The 27,640-nt window shown below is 35.1% G+C and overlaps 1 protein-coding gene across 1 annotated transcript in view; it reads left to right on the forward strand.

Annotated features, from left to right (window-relative positions):
- The window catches only part of LOC140745602 (dystrophin, isoforms A/C/F/G/H), a 630,858-nt gene that overhangs the window by 114,632 nt on the left and 488,586 nt on the right, over nucleotides 1–27,640 (forward strand). The window contains exons 38-39 of the mRNA XM_073077541.1: nucleotides 13,735–13,823; nucleotides 18,233–18,331. Of these exons, the coding sequence (XP_072933642.1) occupies nucleotides 13,735–13,823; nucleotides 18,233–18,331 (188 nt within the window). The remainder of the gene's footprint in view (nucleotides 1–13,734; nucleotides 13,824–18,232; nucleotides 18,332–27,640) is intronic.

Consider the following 27,640-nt stretch of genomic DNA (forward strand, 5'->3'; position numbering starts at 1 on the left):
TTCCTCAAATTAATATCTCAATCTAATTAAATCCTTCAAAGCTTAATACAGCTAATACATCACTGTTATAGTAGATGTCTTGATGTGTAACCTTTCCATATTGGTATGTGATATAATTTTGATTGCAAAACTCTTTATATGTTAGTGTCTAGCTCGGAAGCGAGGAAATCAATAGCCACCGCTTTCTATGTTAAAATACTGTTCTATACTTAGGTACTTCATATGTCTGCTGATGTTTATTATTGTAATTAAGTATACCTGCATGCATCTATTATCTACTTAGCTCCGTTAAAATAGAAAAAATATACGCAAAAATATCCACTTTTTTAACCTTCAACACTTTAATCACTTTAGACACTAGCTTATTCCAAATAAACAATTTTTCAACAAAATAAATAATCTCGTGAATTAGTGAGTACAAAACCATTTGGAGCCTAAATTACCTTTCCCTTTGAACGTCTCGTCACCCCGCGCGTGACCGGACTATGGTCTGAGCGCCCTTAGGACATGTGAATTAAGGCTATCAAAGGGCGGATCGCGTAGGGCCGGATGACTACAGATTTTCCTTGATTCGGTTTTATAAGACAGTTTGATAAATCTATATTTATTTTTATATGTATAAAGCCAGTAAATTGGCACTGATGTGTCATGATTACTTTCGTAGTTATGGTACAAATAATTTTATAAAAGTAAAAAGAGATAAATAACTAAATGTTCTTTATTCTGATGAGTTTCGTATTAAGGTCATGGCCGCCCAAGGGAAGGTTTGTATTTAGCGCATCTAAAATGTTAGGTACTTCAAATTTACACGAATATTATAAAGAAGAAAACTTTGTTTATATGATTGTTTGTAATGAATAGGCTCAAAAACTACTGGACCCATCTTAAAAATTCTTTCACCATTCGAAAGCTAAATTACCACGAGTAACACAGGCTATATTTTATATGAAATATATTTGATAAATAGATTTTGAGGCGGTACAAAATTTGCCGGGTCAGCTAGTAAGTAAGATAAACAAAAAAAAAAATTAACTTTTTGTGAGCATCATATTTCTTAATGTCCGTATTCGTTTGATGTGCGTCCCTTGAGGTCTACGCGACTGACAGCCGTCCCTGAGGCCAGCCCTTGGCTACGACGCAGATCCCTATATTTAATTCTACATATACTCTACATTATTTCAAAATATCAATGGGTCAATTTTTGTGTGAAATACTTACGCCCACTATCAATCTATTAACATTTTGCCTGCCAAAGTATATATCTTTGCGATCGTAACCTGTGTAAGAGTACAGTAACGTACAGTGATTGTTTTACCATCATGAACTACATTTGCGATTTTTGAGAATAGAGGTCGCTTGGAAAGTGTAATGAATACATTATCCAGATAATGTAAACAATGCCCTACGAAGGTCATGTAGCAAGCCGATACGCTTCACAAAACTCCCTTTTACCTCCAAAACGTAAATTACTTGCCAACTTTGTTCCTCTAATGGAATTTATTGAGGCTTTTACGGCACATAAAGGTCCTTACGATATATAATATTAATAACCTTATTGGCATCGTAATACGGTTTCATTTTGTCACATTTTAGGTTAATGCTTAATGTTTCAGCCGTGGTTTTTGTTTGAAGTTAAGACGTCTGTTTTGTTCTAAAACTGGTGTTGTATGGTACAAGTTTTAGGTACCACGTCTGGATTAAGGTATCCTAAATATCTTTATGTTAAAAATACTAATTATATCCTCTACAAGTCTTATTTGCGCAAAAGTATCGTCTTAGTGTAAATCTTTTATAAGTTTTACATATAGTTGTCGCTCGACTGTGAAATTACGACCACTGCACTTATCTTTCCTTTAAAAATGGTGGTGTAGTGTGATCATTAGGTCGGCAGTATTGTTCCTTAGCTCTTTTTCTTGAATATTTAAAAAATCGTGTCAAACGTTTTCGAAATGATAACATTTATTTAACTTCTCCGCTGTGATATAACTCGTTTTAACCAACGCATTTTTGAAACGCTGTTTTCATAAACTCAGTCCTCGACGGGTCGGTGTCAGTTAAAAGACAATTTATCTACATTCAAAAAGTTATATTTCGCACCCATTGTAAATTTGGGGAGGGTGTGTGCGCAGTGGTGCGTGCTTGATAAATAGAGCGTGAACACCCTTTCTACCTCAGAGGTAAAAAAACGACGGCTGACGTGCAAAGAGTTCTGGGTTTGATCCCAGTTAGGTAGATATAAATGATGAATTTTTAGTGCAGCTTCTTTGTATGATCGTGGCGTAGATTAAGTGTCAAACAGTCAGCAGAAAATTGAAATTTTGTCTTGTTACGCTAAAGATCCAGGTTCGAATGTAAGACACATCTTATGTTCACAAATCCAACTATCGCTCGCTTTAACCTTTTAGTAGCTTGGTCATAAAGATGTTATCCCTGAATAATAAATTCATGTTCATTATTGAGACCGTTTAATCTACCTAAATTTTACTTTACATCATCCTCCTGCAATTCGGTCATTACCAGACTTGTAGCATATGTCTACTTAGATTAAACGTACGAATGTGCAAATACATTGATATACAAAAAATAATGTTATACTATTAAGAAAATATGATAAAATTTTATTTCATATAACAAAAAACTTTGAGGAACAATGCCCTACATTGTGTTTCTTAGACAACGTCGTGGGCTGGAGCTAGTTGTTACGATGTCCTTTAATTTCCTGGAGCGGCCGTCGCCACGGGATTACAGCTTAATATAATTTATGTAGCCTAAACGTCGCGGTTTACCGCCGTGATCGCTCGCCACCATTGCTGGGACTCTGTGACTGCTGTAGATTATGGGTAATTAAAAGGGCTATTAAGTAATACGGTTTTTGAGATATATCAGTGATTATTACAACCTGAAAAAGAGAGGATTTCCGACGTGATAAACTATAGTCTTAAACCTAAATAGGTGTCAAACATCTTTGTGTTTCGATTCCGGAGGCATAACTGCAACTCATATTTCTGTTGTTTAACAGAAATGACAAATTTCTGGTTTAAAGGCAGCGTTAACATCTCTGTTTTATTCTGTACGCTTACTATGCGCTTCACCTTGCAGGAGTAGAAACACATTTGTCACATCGACTTTAATTTGGTTAAAAAAAATTGTAAGACACAAGTTATTTTAATATTACGAAATAAGTGTAAATCTGAGGAGCGTTAATTTAAGTAAATGGATAAGTTTTATGTTATGTTAATGTGCACATAATGCTATGTATGTTAAAATAACATTGAGCACTTAAGTTAGGGCAGGTAACATATCTATAGTTTTAAATATCATTGGTTTTTTATTCAGTCTCTAACCCCACAACACGTGCTGTTCGCCTGAAATCTATGATGAGACTGAAATAAAATTAAGCCAAAAGAAAACCGCAGTGCGTGTTCGTATGCGTTTTGGCGTTTTCAGCTTTTTTTATTCAGTCTGCGTTTAATCGCAGTGCGGTCTCAGCCTAAATCGAATTGCAATATTCTGACTGCTATATCAGCGTTTCGTGGGACAATAAAGAACAATCTATCCTTCTAAGGATCCATTAGATTTTAATACCATAAATTAAACGATTAGGGTAGGTAGTATCCATAACAGTTACGTAATAACCATGTGCATATATACATTTAGAAGATTATCATAAGGCCCTGCTGACCTAATCAAAAGCATTAATATCTTGTGTATAATATATTCCGGGCTAAGTCTACGGCGGTCTAATCTCTGATATTATACTAATTGCTTCTCGCAATACCATTTGGCTGGCTACGTAGGAGAGTGGATCTTAGTATGGGATACTGATGCTGGAGAAGTATTATTATTATTGTGTATTATTGAAGTGGCAAATGTACAGACTATAATATGATTATGGTGCACTGCAGTCTTGAGACATTTACTACCTTCTGCAAATAAGAATATAGAATTTTCTTAAAATTTATTTTAGATTTGAGATCAATTTAAAGGTGATATTCTTTAGAACTAAATTGGTACCTCGTGGTACGAATACTTCAAACTACAACTGAAAGCACGACACAGCTGTTCTGTGGTCCTTTCAATTTTAAACTTCATAGAGTTCTACAATTCTAGTTCTATAGTTCACAATACTCTATATGTATAGACACAAGAGGTAGATAGTGAGCATTAGAAAAAAGGAAGCAAGAAAGAATAGAGTTCTACAGTTAGTTAATTTTTGTTTCATAACATATAAAACATACATAAATTTTGAAACATTAATTGGATTTGTAGGGATAAATTCTCTTTGGCTCTCAATGGGTCTAATGTTATTCTGTTATTGAGCTCGTGTTCTGGCGGGCAGCTCACGAGGGAACAGATTTCCAATTAAGATAGTTAGCAACATAAATCCTTTAAAGCAAACGTTTAACGTCTATAGTTTGCGTATGGAAAGAGGGAATGCAGTTAACACAAGCGTGTAAGGTTTCAGAAGTTAACTATGGTAATTGGTCGTATTTTGATCCAAAACACATGAAGACAATTTCTAACGTAAAATTTTTAATCTTCGCTTTGAGCCTGTACAAAAAATGAACGAAAGATTCCTATATTTATGCCTAAGAAATAAGGTAAGAAATTAAAAGTAGATATAAATATACATTTGTTGAACAGATTTTTTGTTTCTCTAAAAAATATTCATTCATCAGATATTTTTAAAATTATTCGTAAGCAAAATAGAGTACTAACAGTACTATTTTTAAATAATACGAATTTCGTATTCAAAAACAAAAAACTAATATAAAAAAGTAACAAAAATAAGATATATTTAAAACAGAGAGCTTGGATCTTTCAAAGTTCTCTAAACATTTTATTTTAAACATCCTGAATACTTTCTACATTATACAACAAAGGCAAAGAAATAAGCTACGCTTTATACTTCTCATTAAGGAGATTCAGCGTGCATAACGTGAATACTGAGCGGTGGTAATGAGCTGGAATCTCGGACGTTTCGGCTCAAATACTTGAACGTTTGCGGACAGCGGACGGAGAGAATGCTTTGCGGCCGCGGCTTGGGACACACTGGGGAATTTGTTACCATTAGAGGAGAATTTACTCTAATATTTCAGTTAAAAGATATCCAAAATAAGTTTTCTTTAAAGTTGTTAATACTATGTGAGTTGTTCGGGTGTTGCAAATGTTTATAGGTGGACCGTGAGTCTCTGTTAGGTGTACAGATAAAGTAATTATCTAGTTTACAGATACAGATAAAATAACCTACTATAAACTATAGAACTATGAAGGTGGTAGAACCCTTTGTGGTTCGACTCCGGCGGCACCACCGCCACACTTATTTCTACCTAATAACAGCAGTGTTAGGCGCTGCTGTGTTCCGGTTTGAAGGGTGTGGTAAGGGAGACAGACTTTTTCGAGGCGTTCCAGCTTAGTCCTCAGGGGTAGCGGCGCATCTGTGGCCGACCTCAGGTAGGTATATCTAATCCTATCTGGAATTGATTGGACAGATGCCAAAGGGCGGCAGTAGCCACTTACCATCAGGTGGACTGCATGCTCGTCTTCTACTCTTACATTATAAAAAAAAAACTATAAATTCTTACAACTGTTTTTTTTCGTCGTAAATGATACAAATTGTATTAAAACAGAATATCGGGTTATATGTCGAATCAACTGCTATTGATTGGGGTTGGAGGCATTTTTCCATGAGCATTAAATGCACTTGTATGGTAATTTTGTATGGTCTTGTTATCTGGTATCTCCACCTTCTGCTTGTTAGAAAGGCACGAGGACATCTTTACCACTCAAGACATTATTAAGATCTCATATAAAAATATATCGTGTCTTAGGAAATCTCCTGTTGTACCCCAAGCGTACAGCGCTCTGGTCACCGCTGTGGGGTAGCAACAGTGCAAACACCGGCCAAGCGCCGTCGCCGCGTAATCCGCCGTTTAACCCTTCTCTTATCGTATTTGCGAACAAACATACTCCTTTGATTATTCCATGATTCGACTAAATATAGCTCTATTTTCTTAGAGGGGATTTTACTTTCAAAGTGCTATGTTGTTACCCGTACTTCTAGCTAGCTTAAAGCCGGAGTTTTATTGATGTAATTTTGGTTGTAGTTGCATTGTTTGGATGTAGCTCATCTCATGTTACGTGGTCATTGTTATTTAAATGTTAAGAATCTATTTTTAGGAGATCTATCTAAAAATAGTTTATTAAATTCGTTTCTATGTATAAGGGCGCCGATTTTTACTCACGCGACGTTTAAATACAACACTATTAAGCAGGCAAATTGTAGTCGAAACACAATTATATATGCTACGGCCGTCCTACATAACTATTTGGATGTATTTAACTTCTTATATCCCATAGAGTCCCGCATCCACTTATATACATATAGAATACAGCTACAATTATTTTCCACCGAACCCACTGCGAAGGGTAAAATATTGAATTTTTTTCGAGCTTTCCACCCTTTGGCACCAAAACGCCGTTCGATTAAAATTCCACTGCGAAAAAATGGCTTCCCAAGGTCCCTGTAGGCATATAATAACATTTTTGGGAAATAATTATTTCATAACTAACTTTACGGGCTGGTTCGCTTGCAATATTTTAAGCAAAAATATTATCACTACTTGTATATATTCTCTGAAATTAATTGTGTTGTAATACAGCCGTTGTGTATATAATAATTTAAAAAGTTTTATCAAATTCAATTCGTCGTAATATTGTATAGTTTAAAACAAAGTGGTTCTAAAAAATAATTAAGATTGAATGCAGCATAACACATACATTTTACAAATAACTCAGTACGTAAAAATTGATATGTTTTATTTGTAAGAAATTTAAACGGATCTCGTGTCATAGCTTTGCTCATCATTTTATGTTTTTTATAATGTCAAAGTAACAAACAAGTGAATACCACCGTATGGTTATTGGCTACTGCCTCCTACGGATTTGTAATCAACCCCAGATTAGGATAGAGTCTATGGTATTTAAGGATTTAAAGATTGCTGCCCCTGAGGACTAAATTTGAACGCCTTATAAGACCTTATAACCCAGCAATACTTAACATTGTTTTTATTAGGCAGAAGTATTGTAGCGCTGCTACCTCCGGCGGCAATTCCCTAATTGTTTCGTCTTCAATTTACTATTTATTCCTCTAGTGTACATTATCATTAATATCGGTACCCTCGAGTATGTTACAAACTGAACGCATGTATCCAGCTCGCTGGGTTTCCGTCGGAATACACCCGAGACCTATCAGTTCATTGACTTATGAGATTTGCTGTTGTTCATTGTTTGTATTGTTCAGACCGTTGTTACAAATTAATGGTAATAATTGAAGTAACTAATGATCGGGCATTATCTGCGTTACGCGTGATGGGTAGCAATTACTATAAGTGTTGAGACGAATCATTGGTAATCTGAAGATTTAGTTTATTGTTGTTTAATATACCTGTACAGGTTTTTGGTTACACGAGAACTAAAGATAGAAAATGTATATAGAAAGTAATGCATAATGATGATTCTTAAGACGGACATTAACTAACAGTTTTTCTTGAATTTTTGATGTTACGGTGGATCTTCATTAACTTTCGATTATGGTGGTATTAGTGGTATTCTTTGATTGTAGGTACATATGAGTGGCATGTACGATTTAAAAATGTTACATACCTATTTCTTTCATACATCTTGTTGTTGTATTCCTATTGTAATTAATTTCAGTTCAATCGTGATTTAAAAATTGTCTCGGGTAAAATACGACCGGCGTTAACCCTACAAGTCTTTGCTGAAGTTTCCGTATTTATTGGTGTAAAATCGCTTTTGTCGAGTCGCTTTGCTCAGCCTCGCATAGTTTGAGTAGGGTTGTTATTATTTCTGTTCGATAAATAATAAAATGAAATTGTCTCTCTGTTATTCCAAAGACCGTTTCATTACCCGTATTTTTTTAGTATGTGGAAAGTATAATCTAGTCTTTTATTTATTGTGAAGGTCTTTTTATGTAACCTAATATTGTTATTCTTGTCTTTCAACTGAAAGATTTCAAATGTGTCAAAAATATTCGTGTCACTGCCCATACGGGTTAAAATGACGAAAGTATGACATGAACAACGTGTTTGAAAAAAAAATAGAGTACAACCCTGGCCACACGACTATGTGAATAACAAGTTTAGATTTTTGGTCTGTGTTCGTCTTGCATTTGTCCATAGCACTCACGACACAGAAAGTCCTAGCTTTTGGTTGTAAGTATAGAAAGCGTCTCTTTCATAAACGTCGTTATAAATCCTGAAATACCTATATTCGTTGAATCTTGAATAAATCAGTACCATTTTTAAAACGAATTCTTAAATTATCAATGGGTGGCATCCCTACAGCGTCGTGAGTTATAAGATGCGGTAATTTGGGTGTTTGTACCTGTCTTAACGAGATACGTGACAACACTTGCAGATTATACGATTACATTCGCGGATTATTTCCTTGTGTATTATCCAGATTGTGTATAATACGGATTATTTTAAATTTATATAGAGATAAATACATTAAGATGTTGCGTTATTGACTTCTATAGTATTGCACTGATAATAGTTTAAAGAAATGCAACTTGTATAGTAGAAATACATAAGAGATGGCAATGTGTTATCTACGAGTTATTACCAGTTGGGAATGAGTAATTGTTCTGTCAATCCGAGCAAGTGTCAATGCGAAGCGCGATGAAAGTGATGATGATCTGCCGCCAAGTCGAGCTATAGCTGTCCGCTTGCAAAAAATATGTGACGTTTACGCTTTACCAATAAGTGGTTAACTTTAAAATCGATACAATGATATACAATTTGATACAAGAATCAAATATTAATGAACTCTTATATTATTGACTATTTGTCTAATATTTACTGTTATATTATTGATCCTTGACTAGTTCTTATTTTCTTTATAAAATGTAGTTTATTAATTTTCCTATTTTGTCCGTCAGTTGACCAGTATGAAGTAATATTAAATACACAAATAGATAAATGTGAGAATGAACAAAAACAGAAATGTCGAGTAAAGTTTTTACAATTGAAATAACAAATGGATTTTCACTTAAAAGTCACACGAAATAAAAGTCTCATTAAAGCTTTCGTTTAAAGCTTGTCATCGACAACTGCAACGTACAACAGAGTTCTTCCCTCTTGTTCCAATAAGTCCCTTTGTTCCCATAAATCGGGGTTTGTCCGGTAATTGTCAGGCATTTAATCATCAACTTCTATTATGTTCGGAAAATTCGGTCCGATTCACTCGTGCTCGTGTTTCCGGGTTTTAATTCGAAATTGATATTGTAATTTATTACGCAAGTGGGAATTATTCAATTACATGAATAAATTAAAGTAATTTTTGGTTTAGGGTGGTAACACACGATCGACTGTAAGCTTTTCATGACATGTCGACATAAAATGCCGATTATGTATTGCTTCCCTTATTAGATGATAAAATTAAACAAAAAATATTATTACGCATTAGTTATGCAGAGATATTTTAAGAAAGTCATTTAAAAGACGGACTTAATTCAAATTGATATTTTGTTTAAAAAACAACCACACGACGTAGAAGCAGACCGGGGATGGTCTGGTATCAAGTAATTTAAACTTGTTTTTTTTTCAGTCTGGATGTTTGTATATTTGCACAATAAAGGCGTAGTGCAGAAATGGACATAATTTTTGATGAGAAACACAAAACATAAAACTTGCATTTTAGTTTCTCATTATTAAACTGGAGATAACTTTTCTAGTTCTCAATTTCATATTAATTCATTTACCGAATGAAATTTAAAAATAATAAAATGAATTTACTTACGAAGTGAAAATAATAAAATGTAAAAGGCTATTTTTTATATAATCTATGTCACCAAGAAATCCTCGTGAACATTAGGGCGATAATCGTGTTACTTAATAATCGGGTGTCCCGAGCATTCCCGGCGCTCCCGATCCTCGCTAATCCCTCACTAAACACTGTAATGTGGCCATTGTGAGTATCCCTTAGATAATAATCTGTTAGGATATATACTAACTGTAGGTTCGGTGCTATGTTTTATCTCTATAACATTATGTGTTTGTCTGTACAAGTATAAGTCGTAAAGATATTGATGGGACTTGGATGTTCAAAATATTTTTTCTTAAAAAAAGAAAAGTGAAATATTTTTAAACTCCTCCTGGTCGTAAGTAATTAATGGCACTCGTGGATCTTAGGTTTAACAGAACACTATGATATGATATGATATGATATGAGGATATGCATTGGCGACTTTTCTGGTCTTGTAGATGTCGATAGGTGATGGTAACGACTTTTCATCAGGTATTACGTCTGTCTTTTTTTTTTTTTTTTTTTTTTATAATATAAGAGTAGCAGACGAGCATGCAGTCCACCTGATGGTAAGTGGCTACTGCCGCCCATGGACATCTGTAATCAACCCCAGATAGGATTAGATATTCCTAGCTGAGGTCGGCCACAGATGCGCCGCTACCCCTGAGGACTAAGCTGGAACGCCTCGGAAAAGTCTGTCTCCCTTACCACACCCTTCAAACCGGAACACAGCAGCGCTTAACACTGCTGTTATTAGGTTGAAATAGGTGTGGCGGTGGTGCCGCCGGAGTCGAACCACAAAGGGTTCTACCACCTTCAAATGTCTTCACGTACCTAACGTAAATAGAAAAAAGTAATAAACCCCAAATGCTCATCGCGGGTTGAAAACAGTATGTCCTGTTTCATCTAAAATTTGTCAGGGTTTCTAAGATGTAAGTTTCATTTGAGAACAATTGAAAACCATTTTACGGGTTATTATCAGGTTAAAAAATTAAAAAAAGAAAGCGCTTATAAATACTTATAAAAATTCTGGTCCTGACTGACTGACTCTTTTATCATCTCTGAACCTAAATTACTGAAACTATACAAGATTAGATTAGACTTACACATAGGACGCTGAACTAGCTAGTGAGTGAGAAATAAACATTAATGTAACTATAACAAATGAGCAATGTGTTCCGTGTTAGTATTACTGGAAACAGTTAAACACTATTACCCCACTTTACGACACACAAACAGAATTACACACATTCTTCTATGTGTGTCAAGTGGTCAATCCATTTACTATTGTAATCTTGTTTCACTGCGAGTTTCGTAAAATAAGTCACATTAATCCACTGCCCTTATTTTAACTACAACTACAGCTATTATTTTATTCAATACTTTTGTGCTACCGATTAATAAATGTTGCAAATTAAGTAATTTGCAATTTGTTTTATCAATTTGAAAGTGATAGAGCTATTCGCAGTTCATCTTTTTCATGTCTCCCTTACCACATTCTTCAAATTAGAACACATCAGCGCCTAACACTGCTGTTATGAGGCAGAAATACCAATACCACATACTTTTCCGAGGCGTTCCAGCTTAGCCTTTAGGAGTAGCATCTGTGGCCGACCTCAGGTAGAAATCTAATCCTATCTGGGGTTGATTACAGATGTCCATGGGCGGCAGTAGCCACTTACCATCACGTGGACTACATGCTCGTCTGCTACTCCCATATTATAAAAAAAAATTCATCATTATATTCATGATCATGGACGCCACTACTGGTATAGTATTTTTACCATATAACATCAATATCAACCAAATTATATTTTGGTTTGAAGGCAGTGGTAGAGTAAAAATACAAATTAGTTCTTTCGAGGCGGCAACGAGGCGTGACCAACTTCATTCAAGTCGTCCTAGCCCTAGTAAGTTAGACGCCTCCTACGTATAATATCGTAACTGCAAAATGACAACTTTACGGGAGAGCGTTTCAAAATTTCGAATATGCTAAAATGGGAATAAAATCTGCATTTCTTCAGGTATCTCTATGAAATTTGGTATATGTATTTTATTTTATATGCTTTACAACGTTGCTGCGTATTGATTAATTATCACTTGCTAAACGGTGAAGGAAAACGTGCGGAAACCTGCATACCTGAGAGATTTATAAAAAAAAATCTAAAAGATATGTGAAGTCTATCAATACACACTTGGCCAGCGCGGTGGACTATGCGAGAATACCTGTGCCAGCAGTGGGACAGTAATGGGTTGTTGATGATAACGTTACTTGTGTCGATAAAACACATTAAAATAAGGCAGTTTATGCAATAAAAACGAAAAGGTATTTTTGTGGATTACGATATTACACGTATGAACAATGTTACCTGTGTTAACCATCTCCACACTTCACAGATAGATATCGCTGTTTCATATTTAAAACACGGCCGCATTTTCATGTAAATAACAAAGTTATATGTTTAACATACAAATAAGACAATGTTTCATGATGACACAGTACTGTTGAATGCGGAATCCGTTTATATGCAGTGTGAGTGAACCGTAATCTACTGAGCATGCGAACCATCTAAACCTATTACAGAAAGGCGCTTAGTAGATTAGGCTTATCGTTATTTCAAGTTGTTACTGTTCAATTATGTTTTGTTATTAACCTATTGCGGCATGGTAGGCTTTTCTTATTGTGAGAAGGGTGCCTTGTACTTAATAGAGATTGGTAGAGTTCATTGACCTTTTTCAGTAGAAAATAAAAGTTCAATGTGCAAATGATCAAATGAAATTAATTTCTCTATGCAGATATGATTATTATTTTCCATAGTGAATAAAGGGGTTCTTCCCAATATTACTAGTTAGTAAGGAGAATTGAAAAAATATGGTAATAATAAGACACGATTCTAACAATTACTAGACCTATTTTAGTTTTATCCTTATTATTTGGTCAAATTTTATTTTTTTATCTACTTAGTCTCAATAAACTTAGGGCTAGATTTCGAAATTCAAATCCAAACTTAGTAAAATAGCAATAACCAGTTATTATTATCAGTTTTAATAATGTAAGGAATATTTTTATTTTACTTATTTTTATTATCTCTCGCGTCATTTGGTATCAATTCATTGCTACGAGTATTTTATTTACTTATTTGTCGGTCTGTTTCACTTTAACAGAAAATTAATGAACGAAGCGTAGCTTTCTGTTCGCGTTTCGATAAACAGCCAATTTGCGTTCGAAATGAACTCAAAAACGAGTAAAGGGAGCCCTTCCGGTTCGTCTGCACCGGCGCCGGTCGCCGGCTACCTGGTCCTGTTTTACTAACTTACTATTCTATTGGACTCTACATTGAAACGTGTTAAATTTGCTGGGATGTACAATTTAATACCTTAAGTATTACAAACTAATCTTATAATTCTTACTTCATGTGTATAATTTGGAAAGACAATGGATCGACTCGCTTAAAAATAAATTTAAATTGAATTACATATATTGTAAATATCAGAAATAAACAGTAACCTTTCACTTAGTAACTACATATATTAGAAGTACTACTGAATTAGTCAATAATAATAAATAGTTAGGTAATAATTTTCCATAATAGTGTGGCGGCTATGATGGTGGTGGTTAATCCTATTATGGAAAATTATTACATTATAGATATAGAGAAGAGTGTCGCAGTTATCTACAGGGATCTTCAATTACTTCAACTTACTCAATATATGTGTATGTTCCTTCGTTATGACTACCTAATACAAATAATTAACACGATGTACGTCAAAGCGTTCCACAAATTTGAAACGTCGGCACACTAGCTTTATTGTCTGATTGTTAGCTATGGACGACGTGCGATGCTAAGCGACGATCCTCATGGAAACTTACAGTATTATAAATGGTATTATTGTTGTTTGTTGTAGATTGGAGCGCGCGGGCGGTGGCGCGGCGGCGCGCGTCGCAGCAGTCGCCCGCCGCTCTCCTCGCGCACTTCGACACCAGCGTGCTGCAGGTAACCTACCACTACACTTTTACACAATAACACTAGAATAAATAACACTAGAAGGAGTGTAATAAGCACTCCTTATACTCGTATCACTCCAGCTCCATTGCTATACCTATTTCTGTTCTATAATAACAGTGGTAAGCTGTTATGCGTTATATTATAGTTTGAAGGTTTTGTTATGAAACAAGTAAAAGGAAGAGGTTTTGAAGGATTGTGGTTCGACTCCGGCGGCACACAGCCACACCTAATTCTAACTAACTTAATTAATAACAGCAGTGTTAGGCGCTGCTGTGTTCCGGTTTGAAGGGTGTGGTAAGGGAGACAGACTTTCCCGAGGCGTTCCAGCTTAGTCCTCAGGGGTAGCGGCGCATCTGTGGCCGACCTCAGGTAGGAATATCTAATCCTATCTGGGGTTGATTACAGATGTCCATGGGTAGCAGTAGCCACTTACCATCAGGTGAACTGCATGCTCGTCTGCTACTCTTCTATTATAAAAAAAGGAGGGTCACTTGGACGAGGTATAGTCCGCGCCAAACTGCTAGTCCGCTCTGCAGTTGTTGCGAGCAGTGTAGTCATGTTATGGCGACGCGATTCATTTCTATATTCAGAGCGGACTAGCAGTTTAGTGCGGACTATACTTCAACTTAGTCTTCAGGGGTTGCATCTGTTGCCAACCTCATTGGTAGCCAGTGCTTATTACCTATCAGGTGGATTGCAAAGGCACCTTATACAATCACAATACATTTGATATATTTCTTAAAATAGCGGTATTGTCTTTCGATTTCACCCAAGTGATATGGCACATACTAATGTGACATACAAATTGGACGATGCTTCTTGAAAATCACATATGTTGTCGCCAAAAACATCATATGTACGTATACTTGTCCATTTACTACTTCCATTACATGAAAACTTAAGACACGAAGTCAATTATAGTATAAAAGAAAAGTACAAAAGCCCTTCACCACTCCATCCTAAACCCTTTCTCGCGAAAGGTCAATCGTTTCCAAAGATTTTTTCCGGAAACTACTTCCGAGGGATTTGAAAAGATAGAAAAAGAAAGGGAAGTGACAAAATCGTTACGAATTGTAACGAGATGCAATTGAGCGGTTAATCCAATGGCCGGTAGTTGACATTAGGCCAGATACATAGGTAGCGTTCAATTGTTAAATTTGCGAATATGTCATATTCTAGTTATTAGCAGTACGCAACTTCGTAAACGAGGGGTTGGAGGTTCGAACCCCGGGCAAGTTAATCGCACCTCTAATTTTTATTTGGGTGTTATAAATGTATTATCACTTGCTTTAACAGTGAAGAAAAACATCGTGAGGAAACTAGCAAACTTGAGAGACTTATGAAATGTTCTCAAAGGTATGGGTATTGGATCAAATTGAAATTGGCCAGCGCGATGCACTATGTCTTAATGCTTTTCACTTTAAGAGGAGACCCATGCCCAGCAATGAGATAGTAATGGGTTGTTGATGTTGATGATGATGATATGTGACTTATTGGTTTAATAATGTAAACATACTACATGTACAGAGGTTATCTGTGTATGTGTACTAGGGCCGCCCGAAAATATATTGAATCCAACCTTATGTACGATAATATATTAAAGACTTTTGAACCTTACCTTTTGTACATTGACCCTTTTGAAATATTTTACAGAATGAGGTTTAATAACGGATACGGTTCAAAAATATTTATTCCATGGTTCCAAGTCAACAATGACCACTTTCTTACGAACGAATTCAATAACAACCACATTCTAACAAAAAAAATTACCTAATGAGATAAAATGAAGAGTATGAATATTTTTGGTGCAACCGTCTGGTTGCACCAAAAATACATGTTAAAAGACAGCCGCACTCACTAATCTGTTTGTACGAAAATATTTTTTGTTTAATAAAATAAAATAAATAACTGCGTTTTCGCCGCCGCGTGTGTATCGGGCCTATGTGAAATTTATTCCGATTCAACAGCGGCGCGTCCACATTCAATTTCCGTCCTTTTTGTGCGAACACTTTTTGCTGGTTCCACCACTTTTAAATGATAACTGACTGACGCAGGGGAATTGTAGTTATTTTAATACTGTTACGGATTTTAGGTTCGATTCTTTGTCACGAATGAATGCTGTTTAAAGACATATCAGAACTAATCGCACTGATGATATTTAAACATATTTTAGATATCTTCGAATTTATTTTCATTTTAATAAACTTTCACTCATAGACATATGTAAACGACTTCATGTAAATGATGATAAAAGATGAAACCTCTAGTATACCAGAGGTTTCATTTGAAGCCAAACACAAAAGCATTCCCATTTTTCAAGACGAAAATGATTGCCTCATATGTAAGTCAGCGGGCATTCATATCCTTACAACGAAGCTCAAGAAATGTTTCACGCTATAAATAAAGGTGATGTTCGTACAGGTTGTACAGTATTAGTTCTACCATCTTTAAAATATATTTTCAATTGTATAAATAAATAGGGTTGGGCCCAAGTTGAACGAAGCTCCAGCTACACATGACCCATTAGGTTAACTTTATCGTTGTAGATAACATTTATTTTTTAAACATGTGTGTTATGAAGTTTCTTTTGCCGCTTCTTCTCCATAACCAAACACCTTGTGGCGGTAGATATGTTGACGTTCAAAAAGAATTTTGTAAATTTGATTGATTGAGAATTCGCACATGCAGGATTCCATACTGAAATATTTCTATTTCGTTTCGGTTTTTAGTTTTCTAGTTGGAAATCCTAAAACAGCAAAAGACCCTATTTTTTCGTTAACATATAGTCTGCGGAAAAATATCCTTTCACATACATATCTGCCAAAAAGGGAAAAAAATAGTGATCGTTGGGCCTTATCGAATCGATATATATTTAATCTAAATCACGCCGATATCGCCGGCACGGACCTCCGACCCGCAAACGACGAGCGTTCAGCCCCACGCTGCTACATACTTACACTGTACTGGAAACATACGGACAGTCATTGCGCGCGGGCCTACAGCGTGCATTTAATGCACCTAAGTATAGGAATAATGACGACGGTAAAATAGTTTTTATTAATTGGCGAAGATTTAAATAAAAATTGCGACGCGATAATAATGTTTATATTACAAATATATCTATTACAAGTCTATCTTACCCTATCCGGTTCTCGGTATCACAAGGTGCATTTTATGAGTTGCGTTTTTTTTTGTCTAGAAAATAACTTAATTGTTTAGTATAGGGCATAAAATGTTTACTTTATTTTTTATTTTTTTTAACTTATATGCGAAAGCATTGATTAGGTTAATCAATGTCTCTATATAGCTTAAAAACTATAAAATGTTTGTAAAAAAATCAAAAACGGGAACGCAAAACTTAACACCCTGTATATTCCATCCCCAAAACCATTCCCAAAACGATCCAGTGTAAATCAGTATTCGGAATTGCGGCCGCAGATGACCCGCGCCGGGATCTTATGGCTTTTATTCAAGACATAGCGTTCTACGGCCTCCGCCGTAGCGAGCCCCTACGTAGCAATTCCGAAGCCTACGCCGTAGCATATTTTGCTACATCCTCTACGAAACGCTGTATTGTTTTGGGCGAGATTGATATCGCAATACATATAGTAGATATTTGTGAAGTTGCACTTCTTTTGGGGCGTTTGGTCATGACAATCGACATCATACACATGGATAGTAAATATCGCAAGTTTTGCAGTCCATAAGTACCCGTACATTTTTTTTTAAATCCAGCTTGTGTAGTCTAATTTTGGCGGCATCACTGCCACATTCAATTCCTACCTTATAGTGAAATATATTACGATAATATTATTATTAATTTATAGGACTTTCTTATTAAATTATTGTTCACATTTATCTGGGTTCATTAAGCAGTACATACTTTCATATTGAGCAAGATTTCTTTTCACGTATATATCCGCTCAAAGAGAATAAGGTCATGGAGCAGAGTCTTACTATGTAGATGCACTTTTGAAGTCTACTATACTATTGAATTATTGAGTATTTATGTATGAGGTTTTTGTCGTATGTAAGTTTTCTTCGAAATTATACCGTTATTGGATTTTCCTTAACAGATTTTTTACTTCATGTTTTTTGTGAGTATTTTACTCAGTCCCCTACGTAGAATCACTCTTTGCTTGACTTACGAAGTTTTTCAAATTACTTACACTTCTTACCAAGCAGGGTAATTTCAGGCCCGTTTTAGGTAATACTCGTGCCCAGCGGTTGACAAGAGGGACAAGAGTAAGGTTGGACAAGTGATATAGTGAATAAGAGCTGACGGTTAGATATATAGATGAAGAATATTGGATATATAAAGAAAACTGTACTCATCAAACCTTTTAGGAAACTGGCCCACTTCTGAAATGGTTCTAACAGTAACCGGTTTGTTCCAGATCCGCGACTGGGTGTCGGTGGAGGTGGACATGCTGCGCGCGCAGGCGGTCGCCGTGGGCGACGTGGACGACATCCTGCAGCAGCTCGACAAACAGAAGGTATGTACTGGACATCACCTTTCATCACCTATTGTTAAATATGTGGAAAGACCCTAAGGTTTCACGGGAATGTGTTTATCTACGAAAATAATTCTTCTCAAAAATACTGGTGATTCCTTTGATCCAAATGTCCGTAGGCGCCGCTGACTACTTACTATGTGTATAATAAATAGATTAGTTTCAATGTACACGGTAAGTTGTTTATATAGTAGCGCCATCTAGTTCTCAGAGGGCAATCTTCTACAACTTTTCCAACACTGCGAAGTTTCAGTTACACTTAAGAAGATTTATTTGTGAAGAAGTTCATTATCGGATAAATATTTTAAATTAGTTTATAAATAAAAGATAAATTAATAGAAACATAATCTAAGTAAAGCTACTTCAGATTTTAATTCAGTGTAGACGGCCATTGCGTGTTATGGGGCAACTTGATCAATCTACAAATTATTGCTTATCAGTTTAGTTCGACATTGCGTGTGTTTTATTCGAACTATTAACTGAATAAATTTATTTCGTATAGAACTCGTAATTGGTCTTGGCATCCTTTTGAGTGTACCCACACAAATATACATATTTTTTACCGTAAAGTGTTTGTTGCAAGATTAGATGATAATATCTGTAGTAAGCCACTTATGCCATACTCCAAAACTTGTATACTTATTAGGACGTAACAAACCAATGATGAGAAATGAGATTCCATGACGTATAGCGCCATCTTTTATCAAACATTAGCATAGTTCCTGAATTTGCTGCAGTACCTGATATGGGACTGTTCAATTGCATATATGTATCTTATTTTGTTTATTAATCAATTTAAGAACAAACTATTCACCAAATATAACATACGTTATGGGTCATAAATATATCACAAAGGAATAAATATAGTTTTGGTGGGACTTAGATTAATTAATTTTATTTTGTTTTGTTGTATTTTAATTAAATTTATAAAAGATTGCTTCTTTAAACTAATCTACCAAAATAATTAAAAGAAACGAAATACTTATTGGTTATTTCTTTTGACTTTTGTGTTTCGGCATTTTAATTTTGAATAAACACAAAGTTGCGGGACGGCTGTTTACAAAAGAATATGAAAAAGATATTCCCAAAGTATTCAAGTAATTAGAATTTGTTTATCTTGACCGTACAATTTTTCTGTGAGCGGAAATTAATTAAACTTTTCCCTAACTTCGTTCGTCTTTATATCGAGGTTATTTCGGTTTTTTCTTTAAGATATCAAGTTAGTTTATTTGATTTGTACAAAAAAATGAAGTACTATTTAAAGTTAAGAAAAATAATATACAGCAGTCTACATTATTTTGTGGTTCGAGTTTACATAAATAAAATATGTGTTTGGTTCAATCAATACGAAAATATTCACGATAACTAGATTTCCTAAAATGAACCCTTGCATGGTTTCTGCCTCGAATTCGAATGAGGTACCGTTCGATTCGTCTCTGTTACAGTAGAAAAAATATGGTAAGTCACTTTGTACATTAGTACACCCCGCAGTTTGTGGTTTGCCTTATTTAAATGTGCTTTACGTTGTGTAAACACCAGTGGTTTTAGTTTTAAATTAATTTCAGATGTAAGCTACTCTTTAAGGCCTCTAATGAACTATAATCCGTTTTTATCTACTTTTATTTTTTTTTTACTTTTATCAATGAACCTGAATGACTGTGTAGATAAGAGTACTATCAAAAGTGATTCAACAATTTTCAAAATAAGAAATAGGCAAAGAAACATAACAACTTAAAATTAGACAAATAAGCTAACTAAACTGACCAAAACATTTAGCACAAAATATTTATTTCTTTTAACTTAGTATTTTCATTGACGACTGCGGTTAATTTGGCACGACTGTCATGCTGTTTATCTTTTACTATGGTCAAAGTCTTTTGAATATACATGAGAGGGTGGGGTTTTAACTGAAAGTTGGCAACAAACAAAAAGTTTGAGAATTGCCGTTTTTATTCAGCAGACTTAATATCAGGAATTTTAGAAGTTTTGAACGTGCGGATTTAATGATTAGTGTCTTTGTTTTGGATTTCTCGTAGATTTGATGAATGGACGTTCGTATGGCTTTTAAGATTAAACGAGTTTTATTTTGAAAGTATATGCGTCGGAGTTTATGGAACTTAAGGAAAACGGAGTTTTTATACTAACATTTCGAATAATTATAGCTTTTTGAGCGTTTGTATCCTATTTCATCAAATTCTATAACATGAGTACATAACTGCATTGAACACTATTGTTTATGACGTTCAAATAGTAAGGGGTTATGCAGTCCACCTAATGGTAAGCGGCTACAGTCTTAGGTCGGCCACAGTTGGGTTGCTACCCCTGACGACTAATTTGGAATCCCTCAATACTAATAGTTGGTATGTCTCCTTACCCACTATTTTACAGCTTTATAGTAAACATAATGCATTAAATTAATTTAACGAAAATACGCATCTTCTCACGAACTTAAAATTTAAACATACAAACATATATGACGACGCGCGTGGCGGAGCGGTCACCATGCCGGTCTGACGCGCAAAGGGTCCCGGGTTCGATCCCGGGCCAGACAGATTCCTAAATGATGAATTTAGGTTTCTGTTTCTGTGTCTGGGTGTTTGTGTATTTGTCTCTGTGTCTGTCCACGGTACCCACTATACAGGGAATCCTAGTGTGGGGCTGTGAGGTTAGAAAGCGTTTTTTATATGTACAAAATTAAGCTTTAATTTAAACTTGTTAAAATTTAAAGCCGCTATATAATTTGCCCTGAGTCTTAATTTAGTTTTTCAATTAATGCACCTGAGGTGCTTCCCCCTCACATAAATAGCCAGTTCCTCTTTAGAGGGCCCCGTTGGACTCTAAATCAGGAAGGGAGAGCATGTAATAATGTCAGAGGCCTGTCCAAGATCCGCAGTATTGTAATTTGAAGGGACGGTTCGGGGAATAATTTTGCACCTTTCTTGTTCTTGTGTTATATAATGAGGGTGAGGTAATGAAATATTTTCGTGTTTGTTGTTTTCCTGTGTTAAGTCGTATTGGATTCATTAAATTCTACAAAGCATAGTTATTTATATAGATAAGATAAAAGTGGGAATTATGTGTGTGGTGTTGAAAGTTACTGCAAACTATTTAATGTTTAACCAAAAGACTAATCTTTTTAAAAATATCTAGTACATATTTACTTATGTCTTACTCTTACATTCCGTGATAGCCGTTTGGTAGTCAAACACAAAAATCTAGGTATACAGTTTTGATTAATTATTTTTCCTGAATTTATGACATTATGCATGACAAACAAGTGACCAGTGATCACCCGCTAGGTGGAGTGGTCACCCGATAAATATGAAATACGGAGGATTCCGTCTTCAATCATCGGCTGTACAAACATCGAAATCAAGATTTTTATGTTTTTGATTTTGGTCTGAGTGTTTATGTACTTCGTGTCATATTTACCCGAGGCGTTACAACTTAGTCCTCAAGCGTTGCAACGCATCTGTTAGTAATCTCAGGTAGGAATCTTAATTTTATCTAGGGTTGATTACAGATGTCCATGGGCGGCAGTAGTCACACCGTGAGGTGGACTGCATGTTCCTTTGCTACTCCTATATTATAAAAAAGTATATTATACATTCATTCAACTCCCAAGTATGATATGATACCTCAAACACAACCGCAACGCCCATAATTTCATTAGATATAGAAACCATAACCCCATGGCTATAACGACATGGAATACCGAACAAAGGATTAGATTTCCCATTTAAACCACCTGTCTAGCCAATATCAAAGTTACTAGTATAATCACAAAGATCAATTTTGTTAGCACAGATATTCACTACAACCTCTCGGCCAATGTATGTATCATACTTAAAAAGCATAAGTAATGATTGAGATTCATTTCAAACTTTACTTTAAGGGTGGTAAAATAGAGTTGATTTTCGATTGTTTTTATTTGTGTTTATGTCAGTATGACATAGTTAAGTTAGTTATTGAGTTAAGGGTAGGAACACATGTACTAGGAGATAAAATAAAGTAAGATTTTGTTATTAAAAAAGAAACAAAAATGCTACACCTTCACCTTCCTAGCCTCATACTCCATTGAATGTATTGTAGACAGATAATACAATGAATTTTGATTGGTAATCGAAACTGAAACCTTTTTTAATGTCCAAAGCCGACAAATATAGTGCCCTTCCAAGTATGGAAATTAAATGTAATTTAGTCACTAAGTTTGTAAATCAATTTTGATTTATTGACAAAAGGTTTATTTACATCAAAAATAATTTTCTTCACGATATCATCTTCATGATATATCATGATATACCTTAATTTAGCTCATGTGCGAATGGAAGGTGAGATTGGATTGGACTTCCTAAATCCCCAATTAAAGGGCCAAGTTTTTAACTACTAGGAAATTGAGCACTTTTATTTGTTTTAAAGAAATGAATTAATTTGCCTTTATATCACATCGAGGGACGAAATATAATAATGGAAGTTCATGAACAGAATAAGCGATCTGAAAATAATAAATTTTAAAATCTCGTTGTCCTAAGCCTATCCTCTTTGTATTCTAGAAGCGTTCCCGATACATTTTTGGAGGCATTCAATTTATAATCACTTCGTGCTATACATAATACTATATATTAATCGTGTCTCTGTCGTATATATCTATTTAAGTTAACGTAAATAAGTTACGTAAGTGTCTTGAATGCTGAATATAAAGGGCACGAATATAAATATTTTACATTAAATTTACGTTAAAATATTTTTGATATATGTTATGCTTATATGTTAAATTCCACTATTATCATTCTTTTTTTACTATTTGCGGTTTTTTTTATTCTTTATATTTCTGCCTTAAGTATTAAGAACTTGGGCTTGAAACATCGGAGAAGGCCTCGCTTGCTTAATGTTAGAGACATTTTATATATTTAATTGAAATATTTTCTGCCTATTTATAATGATTTTTATCAATATTTTTATCAAGAGGTATGCATAACATAAAGTATGTTACTAAAATGTTTCGTTTTGATAACGCCAATACTGTATATAACTTTAGTATTAATAAATGTTGGAAACTTTCTCGTGGTGTAATAACAATCCTATCGAAGGATTAATATGGGTATCCATAGTTCGTTGATTGATCCAAGTTACTCACAGCTCCTTTGTTATTGATAGAATAAACAAAGGAGATTGATGGAAGCACACACGTGACTAGAAGGCTAACATGCTGGATCGAGTTCTCAACTTAAAATATATTATTTATATGTTGAAATTTGTATAAGGATATTTTATATAAAGGATTTTGTTTTAATTTGAGTCTCTTTAATATTAACATTGATTTCTGTTTTGGAAATTCCTTAAAGTAAAATAAAGAGAACATACTTATTTAAGGCATATCAATTTTGTCCTCAGGGGAAGCGATGCATCTGTGGCCGACATCAAGTGTGACTATTGTTTTATTTGTGGTTGATGACAGATTGATAGGGCAGTAGCCATTTACCACCAGATACTTCTAAATTATGTAGAAAAACTAACATGAAGTATATTATACCATGCAACACTGAGTGTTCAGTGAACCCTGTTGCATATGTAAGGCTGGAAGTAGATTACAGATGTGTTGCTGCCCCAGAGAACTACGTAACAATGCCTCATATTATTACGTCTTGCTGAACTCTTCAATAGAACATTGAACGTAGGGTTCTACTTTGGTTAAACAATAAAGTCTATATTTTATATATGTTGCGCTAAGTACCAATTACCAATCCAGAAGACCATTTCTTTACGCACTGCTGCTATAAAGCAAAATAACATAAGTGTTGTGCTGCCACAACTAAACTAGTTCTAGTTTAGTTTACCCTTACATATCATACGATCTTGTCAACGCACAAGAGGGAGGGTAAGTATTATTCAGGCCTTTAGAATAACCTCTTTACCGACGGATTCATACCCTCCTGGATTTTATAAATATCTAGTAAATAATCGTTGGTATATCACAATTTACTTAAACATTTAGCGAGGGCGCGAGATTCAGTCATATTTTGTGAACCCGGTTGTAGTCCTATACTTTAGACTTGTATATGTATGCCCCGCATTGTGTATCCGCCGTAACTTCTTTCACCTATTTACGCTCGGTGATAGAGACACGCCGACAGAGTCCGTTTACCCCGCTCGCCTCCTTAAATACAGACTTCAGGAGTTGTGCGCATGCGTTAAAACCAAGGGATGGGCGAGTGTCGATAGATAAAAGTTTTTTTAATTCCAAAAGTTACAATTTCTTAAGTCTTAATTATGAAATAAAATTGGTTCCGTAATGTTTTTAATGTTTCCTCTTTAATTATGTTTTTTTTTATTAAATAATGTTTTCTTATGCTTTGCTTGGACAACTAAAGCCCAAAACCGAAAAAAGTGGCGTGCATGGAAAGATACCTACACTCAGCAGTGGGTGGCAATAGTTGAGAAAGAACCAGAAGAATGCTCTTAAATTTTCAAATGCACAAGTTTATTTTTTTTTTATAACTGATAAAAGTGATGTACTTTTTATAAATACAATACTTGCCATAATTATATCAGCGCCATTGTTGAATGAAATATACTTACGTAATAGTGACTACATTTATAAGAATTAAATAGTTACTTACTTTCCGTGATCTAATTCTATATGGTAACATTTCTCGAATAGGATAATATGCTAAATGATCTACAAATTAATCACACTTACATCTACCGATATAGAACATGCCCGTAGCGTCCCGGGCAGACAAAAAGTGTCCTCATAAACAATATGTATTGAAGTATTTTTATATATCGGAACAGACCTTGCAGTGAAATATAAATTTGTTTGCCATATGCCGTGTCATATAAGTAGGGCCTTGGTCAATGACGTTTGTATAACATTGATGATGATGTTTGTTGATATTTTCTTTAGTTTGTAAGCTATACTCATACTAAAGACATATAGGTTTTTATTATATTTTGGTAGTATCAAAGCAAAATTTTAAGCAGGTCATGGTGGTCTGCAAATATTTATCGGGTTAACAATTTAATTTACGAACGGTAGTAGCACAAATAATACACTTAGTATTATTCTCAATAAAAAAATATCGATATCATCATTTTATCGATATGTGTATATCGATATGGTAACAACACTATTTTTCACGCATGCGTAGTACGGAGCCGGTATTCTAGGGTGGGGCGGTTGCTAAGCAACGTACGTCAGGACGCGGCCGGTCTTTGCCTATATAGTGCTTATGTGTGATTCAGTTATCAGTGTGGCATTGGCCGTGGGGGAGAAAAGTTGAGTATATTGTATGAGAAACCAGTTTTTTTGGAAAATTAACATTGAGATTTTCACTTTTATTTTCACTTCAATACTCTTTGGTTTTCGCTAATTTAGATATCTTGTTTATAAAAATATTTTTAGTCTCCGTCCAATTTTGGGATGAAGATTTCATCGCTAATTGACAGAAATATGTTCTACATTGCTGGTAGTTCTTAGTCAATCCAAATATATAGTAGAATCTTTCGTAATTTGGAGGCTCTAACGCTACACCAATTTTCGACTTATAACAACAATGTTAAGCGTTGCTATGTTCAGCAGTAACACAAAATTATTACAAGGCGTATCAGTTTTGACCTTAGTGTAGGATCGATTTCGAACATTGTTTTTTTTTTTAATTCATTGAGAAATTTGAGAGGTCATGCTTCCAAAGTATTTTTCATCTCCGCATAAATATACGTTTTTGAAACTATCAATAAGTCAATTTTTAGTAGAAACTGCAATCTATTCTTGATTATTTTCAACTGACGTGTGATTTCGAAATCAGGTTAAAATTAAGTATTTATTTTATTTATGTCGAAATTCCGTTAAGCTGTAATCCGATGTCGTTGGTTTCGTGTGTAACGAAGCGAGTGTTTAATCTCATGTGAGGGTCGATGCGCACTGTCGTGCACCTTAAAGCTTAAAGGTGGTAGCAGGGGCTGCTGCCCCTTCGGCTAAGAGGAACCTATGAAGAGTTTACCACACAAAAAAGTATTTGCTGTGGTTCGACTTCGGCGGAACCACCACCACACCTATTTCTGCCTCATAACAGCAGCGTTAAGCGCTGCTGTTTTCTGGTTTGATGGGTGAGGTAAAGGAGACATATTTTTCCGACTCGTCTTCAGGGGTCATGGCACATCTGTGACCGACCTCAGGTAGAAATTTAATTTTATCAGGGGTTGACCAAAGGCGTCAATGTACGGCAGTAGCCACTTACCATCAGGTGGACTGCATGCTCATATACTACTCCTATATTATAAAAATATATATTTTTTTATCGAAATTTCGTGAAGCTGAAATGAATGTCGTTGGTTTCGTGTGTAACGAAGTGAGCGTGTAATCTGATGTGAGGGTCGATGCGCACTGCAGCGCTTACAGTCTACTGCTTTGTAAGTCATTCTTCAGCTGATTACACACGAGTGTAATCAAAGTATTCCGTGTGAAGTAGACAAGACTGGACACGATATTATCTATAATAAGTGACCCGTATGGTGTTGATCTTCGTGGCTGAGCGGTGACGATATAGATCTGATGCGCAGAGGGTTTTGGATTCGATCCCCGGCCAGAAATATATCTAAATTATGTATTTAGATATCTGTTTTGGATTTAAGTGTTTGGGTATTAGTCTATGTATGTGTTCGTGGCACCCGGGACATAAGAAATCGTAGTGTGGAGCTGGGAGTGTAGAAAGCGTCTTTAAAACCAATACAGTAGTGCCTTAATTAATGGGTCTAGTGGTGATCACAGTAGAGCCCTCAATGCTTTATCAATTCTTAAAACCACGACTGATCTCATGAGGACTATGTGTGTTTTACCTGTTAAATATAATTGACTGAAATTCGGCACGAAGCTAGTGTGCATCAACCCTATCTGTATTTATTGACAACCGGCTCGGGCTGCGTCTGATGGTACAATTACTTTTGTTAATTGGCGACACAATGCGAATTACAATTTTAAGCCTCTGTAATACAAATAAAAAGTATCCGAATAAAGATACAAAGAAAAATATCCTTTTAACATTGTTCGACAAATATTTTCAATTTTTAGTTTTTTAAATTACAGTAATAAAAGTAAAATCAGTGGTAGCCTAGTGGTTAAGAGACTCGGCCTCTTGATCGAGGGGTCCGAGGTTCAAATTTCAGGCACCACTGATTTTTTTAAATTATGTGCTTATTAGAAATTAATTACCACTTGCTTAAACGAGGAAGAAAAAGATTGTGAGGAAACCTGCATACCTGAGAGTTATAGAAAAAAATCTGAAAGATATG

The sequence above is a fragment of the Epargyreus clarus genome, unplaced genomic scaffold (genome assembly GCF_041222505.1).
Source record: "Epargyreus clarus isolate Ecla_fem2 unplaced genomic scaffold, WU_Ecla_fem_2.2 ptg000010l, whole genome shotgun sequence".
Classification (NCBI taxonomy): Eukaryota; Metazoa; Arthropoda; class Insecta; order Lepidoptera; family Hesperiidae; genus Epargyreus; species Epargyreus clarus.